General features: G+C 55.0%; 1 protein-coding gene across 2 annotated transcripts in view; it reads right to left on the reverse strand.

The window, feature by feature from the left end:
- Positions 1-226: 226 nt before the first annotated feature.
- Positions 227-5920, reverse strand: part of RFX4 (regulatory factor X, 4 (influences HLA class II expression)) — a 116030-nt gene continuing 110336 nt past the window's right edge. For both annotated transcript variants that reach the window (XM_004675723.1, XM_004675724.1), the window contains one exon: positions 227-1804. In XM_004675723.1, the coding sequence (XP_004675780.1) occupies positions 1532-1804 (273 nt within the window). In that variant the 3' untranslated portion in view covers positions 227-1531. The remainder of the gene's footprint in view (positions 1805-5920) is intronic.

Raw genomic sequence — 5920 nt, forward strand, 5'->3', positions numbered from 1 at the left:
CCCGACGCGTGGCCTACCCAGATTTTAATGACTGCTCTATGGCGAGACGATTGGGAACTCTGGATAAGCAGAAACACATCGGCCCATTTTACTTTTGTTTTGCCTACCCACACCCTAACTATTCACAATGTTATTTACATTATACACACACAGACACACACACACACACACACACAGGTCATGTCAAGTGTAAAATGAAAATGAAAAAAAAAAAAGCAGGTTTTTCTCAATACTTTTTATTTGAGTTGAAACCATTCATACCTTGCACAGCTGTACAGATAAAACTATTTCCATTTTAGCTGTAGACATGATTATCACACTGAGTGGTGTGATCAAAGATTTTATTTACAAAACAATTGCTAAAACATCCGATGTCATATTTCCATTTATTTCTTACCCATGGGGTAATAGGTCCACCATAATTGCTTGGTGCATTTTATAATACAGAAAGAAAGCCTATGTTAATCCCTAAAACAAACCTCACAAATTGCTACAAATCTGACAGAAAAATGCCTACGAAAAAATTTTTCCAAAAGTACAATACATTTTTATTTCCACACATACACAGTATAGTATAGGCTCAAAGGCACAGCTTTGAAATTTCTTTTTTCTCTCAAAGTGTCGGAAATGTTTATAGTCTTACGAAGGAACCATGAAAGTCCTTTTCACACTTGGTGCTTGGTATGTTAACTTTTGGCCCATTCAGTTTCACAAAAAAAAGTTAATACAGCAGAGCCGAGTGCGATAACTCAGTGCCACAGCCCACGTTCTCACACCACTTGAGGACCCTCTCCTGCCTTTTGCCGACACTCGCCGTTGTGCAAACTTGGGACAAACACGTGTCTGTGGCAGAGCCAGTTCCCCGGCTCCACCGACTTAAGGCATACAGAGCAGGCCTCTCCCTTCCCTCTAGGGAGTGCTGACATTCCAAGACAATGGATGTGAGCGGGACAGGGAGTCCGGAGTTCCCAGACACCTCCGTGGAGCCCCAGTGGTCCAGGAAGTAGTGAGGAACTCCCCACCAGGAAGAAGGGACGCGTAGAACATTCATCTGAGGGCCATTCAGGGTAAGCGCAAGGTGACAGGAAGGTGGCAAGATGGAGGTTCTTGGTAAATTATGTGCCCATCCAAGAACACCAGCCAGATTCTGTCTCCGGTATCCATCCTTCAAGACTAAAGAGCTTTTGTCAACGGGGAAAATATAAGGAGCTTACTGGGAATGGTGGCCAACACGAAGTCATGGAACAGAGGGAAAGGCACAGCGTGGCCTGCCCAATTATAGTGCTCTCTAGAAACAGTCAGGTCTGGCTTGGCTACAGGAACCCAAATCTCACTGACCTTTAGTGAGGCCCGCTTCTGAACTAAAGTTTATTCATCCCACACCGAATCCCAGCCTCACTTTCCTTAGGAAGAATAGTCCATGAGTTATGATATACACAGATAAAGTCTTCCGGGGGATGGGCATGGGGGGTTTTTATTATTATTATTAATAATTATTATTAATATTAAATACGGATTCCTATGATAGCAGTCATTTAGCCCATCCCGTGGAGGCCTCTCCGTTGATGTAAGCAAAACCAGGAAAGTGTTGCATGTGCTCATACTCAGAATTCCTGCGCGTGGTCAGGGGTGTGTACATGTCACTGGAGTTTCCGTACCTCGTGGAATGCACAGACGGGCTCGTGTAGCACGTGTTGGCTGTGGGCACCTCTGGCCAGCGGGGGGTGACCGGGGTAGGATGCAGTCTGGGAGTACTGCTCATCAGACAAGGTTCCATCCGGGAAGTGGGGCTATTGAAAGGGTACTTGTTGAAGGGAAAGAAATGCCACAAAGTTAAAATCAGCTCGAAGTTGCAAATACACAAGGCAGTCAATTTTTAAGGCAAAGTTCTCAAGATGCTACCAGTGAGAGCTCATGGGAGGAGTCACTGAGCTTCTCAAAGCTTGAAGCTTGGTCTCAGGAGCAAGCCTCAGGAGAAGTGCAACGGGTGTCTGTCCCCCAGTGTGCTCTTCACCTGGGGGAGGTCAAGCCCCAAAGAGATACAGCCACCCTGGGAATACAGGTTGTGGGGCTGGGGTTGGGGTGGGGGTGGGGGGGTGATGGTGGGGGGAAGACAACTCGCCCCTATGGAGATACAGGTTTGGGGATGGTGGATGGGTGGGAGTTTTTGTCCTCAGTTATGGAGATGTGACAGGTCCCACTCCATCAACCCACGAGAACAATACTGCCAGGTAAAACACCGTGACATTATTAAAAAATAGCGTTTGACAGTTGGATTCAATTCTGAGCTGCAAGCCTGCAAGCAGGCTTCTGAAGAAGAAGCCAGTCAGCAGCCTCAGAGGTTACGCTTAGTGCCTCACTTAGAGAACATCTCTCTCTCTGGTGCACATTCACTTTCGTCCCAGAAGATGCACAAGTAGGGAATGGTCAACTCCCCCGGCTGCTGCTAGCGTGCAAGGAGGAGTGGGGATGAGCCCCCGATGGAAAGGGGGAAGGGGAGAGGCCCTGCCAGCAGGTCAGGAAAGCAGGTGTGAGTGACTGCAAGAGGAGGAGAAGCCTCCCAGGAAGAATTAGGAGTGAGGAAAGTGCCCCTGAAGTGCTGGGTCTCTTACATTCTTTCCCGTTTCCAAGACAGCTATGCAAATAAGCCCCTTGTAGTACAGTCAGAGGGGAGGCCGGGGAGTCGCTCCAGGCCCCCTTTGAGAGCTCCCAGTTTGCAGGCCAGGCCACACAAAGGTGTCTGTGCAGTCCTGTCCCCAGCAAGGACGGCAGCCAGTCAAGAGGGACAGCAAGGGCAGCGGAGGACAGTGTGTGTGTGTGCGAACGTGTGAATTCTTCTGCTCCCCATCTGTCTTCCCTGACAGTTGGAGAGTGGAGCCCGGAGGGATTAGGTGGGAGGCTGCCTCCTGCGAGGGAGACAGACTGGCTGAAGCCTAGACAGCAGCCGGAGAAGGGGTGATGACAACAACGGCTGCTCCCTGTAGTTGAGGGGGACCCGAGAGAGCCCGAGGGGCGCAGGGAAGGGTGTCTGTCAGACCCAAAGTGGGCAGAGAACCAACTCATAGGGCCAGGAAGAGGGATCCAACTTCGGCTAGTGAGGATTCCCCCACCCCCGCCCCCCGCCCGCCCCCCATGCAGGACCGGTGCCTTACTTAGCAAAGTGCCCCCACTTCACAGTCAAAACAACAGGTAGGAGAGAGGACAAAGGGGGTGGGAGTGGGGGCGGGGTCTCAGAACCCCAGGGAGAAGGGGCCAAGGGCTGTGGACAAGGCGGCCAGCCGGCACAGGGAGGCTCCCATCATTTCCAGTCCGGTCAGGAACACTGAAGCCTCCCGGTGTGCTACGTGGGTGGGGATGGACAGGTGCTGTTGGTGGGGTGGCCGCCGGGGACCCTCGGCCTCGCAGTGGGGTTCTAGCAGGGCTAAAGCCCAGAGAGACTCAGCTTGGGCCCTGCCCAAGGAATAGGATCGCAGCTGAGCGACACGGAATAATATTAAGCGGCTTTACAAAGCTGTCCTTAAACTCTGCTTCCTCCTCCCGACGGTGCCCCGGGAGGGGCCGCGCCCTGGACGCCTGCTCCGGGCACACGGGCCTGCCCTCCGGCCCTGTGGCCTGCCAGGCCGCCGCCCCGCTCCAGGTCTCCGCTCAGATCTCACCTCCGTCGAGGTTCATCCTGAGCCCCCACCGGGGTGGGGGGTGGGGGGGCTGTGCCACCCTGGCCGCCACGTCCCCACCGTCTAGAGTGGGCCCTGTCCGCAGGTGCTGAGCCGCTCGCTGCCTGGCGGACAAGCCCCCTGGGAAGTCGCCACTAGAGGGAAGGTCTGGGGTGCTCTCCAGCCCTCTGACGACGCCCAGGTGAGAAGCCAGGGCCCACGAGGCCAGGCGAAGGGCCAGCGGAGGAGGGGCCCGCCCTGGAGTGGTTTCTCTGCCAGCTGTGAGCTCTGTCCTCCCCTACTGGGCGCTGGCCTTCCCGGCGGACCCGGCCTCAGCTGGCTGGCTCTGACCGCGCCCTCCCTGGCCTGGCCCTGTGCAGGTGAAACGTCCCAGTGTGTGGACTCGGGGCCTGCTGCCCACCGCCCACCGCGGCCCAGAGAGAGTAGCTCTTGTGCCTGACCCAGGACCTTCGGTGCAGCTGTGCCCAGGGGTTGTGTCACAGACTCAGAAGAGTAATTGCCTGGAAATGAGACTGGCTCAAAATATCTCCAATGTGACAATAAAATTCTGTTACCACAGAATCCGGCATGGAAAGTTCTGTCCCGTTAGGTCAGCTAATTGCAAATGAGTCAGTGACTCGCTTTCCCCGTGGTGAAGAGGCCATTGAAAGGCGAGAGGCCAGGGCCCGCTGGCCGGGGCTGGTGATTAACGCCGCCAATGGGGCTTCTATGCAGGCTGGCGGGAGTGGCCGGGCGGGCCCGTGGGCCGCCTCACCTTTCGCACCCCACATCCGGCCTCATGCAGGGTCCCGAACGAAGCGGGCTGGGCACCAACCCCGGGGTCCAGAGAGCTCTGCCTGGAATAAAGGCGCTTTTTGTTGCGGGCCCCAAACAGGAAGTGACCATTTGCTAGGCCACATCACACGCCGCGGCTGTCGATGCGAACGCGGAGCTGGAGGCCCCCGGTGCCACCCTGGAGGCGTGCGAGGGGTGCGTGTGCCCGTGCGCACGTGTGTGTGTGCAGTCAAAGGGTCCTGCCAGATGGCCCTGGCGCCCGTCCACCTCAGCCGTGAGTGACCTTGGGCCTCCTTGGAACCATATGAGGAAGTTCTATTTTGAGAAGCAGCTCCCCGCGCTGAGGGCTGACTCTCCTGCCCATGGAGAGGGAAGAATGAACCCTTTATCCCTGAGTCTCCCCAAAGGGACTCCTACTTGAGCAAGAGGTGAAAGGTGGCCCAGTCAGGGGCACAAACTATTTTCCTATGAAAGGCGGCTCTCACCGCACCCAAGTCCTGCAGCGGCCCATCCCCAGACCTTCCAGCCTCTCCAGGAAGACGCCGAGCTCCCCAAAAAGCTGTCAGAGAATTTCGCTTTGCTGTGCTCCAGAGGTCAGGATTGAATGGAGAAGCGCCGGTGAAGCACTCTGCTCTCCCAAGTACAAAGGGTGTGAGATGTGTTCACTACCACTGACAACCGTTTTACACTCAGCATCACGGTCCACTCAACTGCAGGAAGAGCCTGACCATGCGGGCCGACTGCTCCCGTCAACCGGGGAGGCAACTGAGACTAAGAGCAGGGAGTGGCCTGCTGGAGGTCAGCCAGCCACTCAATACCGGAGTAAGGGTCCATTCACCCACCCACTCATTCACCTCACTGACAAGTATTTCCAGAAAACTCACCAAGGGCCACCCCGGGCCGGGGTCCGAGGCTGTCACGGGGGCACAGAAAGGGCCTTTTCCGAGCCACCACAGTGACAGAGACAGAGGTTAATTCTATCACTGCTGCAAAGAATAACATACGCAGACAGGGCCCTCCCTGGTGGTGCAACGGGTTAAAGCGCAGCACTGTAAAGCCGTCCACAGCCACGGCATCAAGAGTTCGATCCTGGCCAGGGAGGTGACCCACATGGCACAGCAGACCTCTCCTGTCTCACCTGCTGTTCCCTTGAACGGTGTGTTTTGGTCAATCTGCCCGTTCTGCTCCCCACTCTGTCTCTGGTGAATCCTCTTCCCGCCCCCCTGCACCTCTGGCCTGTACCCCAGTTCTTGTCTGCATAAATAAGTCAATCTATTTTTTTTTTAACAGTAACACACACACGTGGTATCCACCCATAAGCCAGGCCCTGCTCTGACCTCGTTTAGCTCGCTCCCCGGTCACAGCAACCCTAGGAACGACAGTTATCCCGTTTTCCAGAAGAGGAAGTCAGAGGCAAAACAGGGATCTGAATTCGGGGCGGCTATCTGTGCGCTTCAGAACCTCACACCACC

The sequence above is a fragment of the Condylura cristata genome, unplaced genomic scaffold (assembly GCF_000260355.1).
Source record: "Condylura cristata isolate star-nosed mole 26May11 unplaced genomic scaffold, ConCri1.0 scaffold00004, whole genome shotgun sequence".
In the NCBI taxonomy this organism is placed as follows: Eukaryota; Metazoa; Chordata; class Mammalia; order Eulipotyphla; family Talpidae; genus Condylura; species Condylura cristata.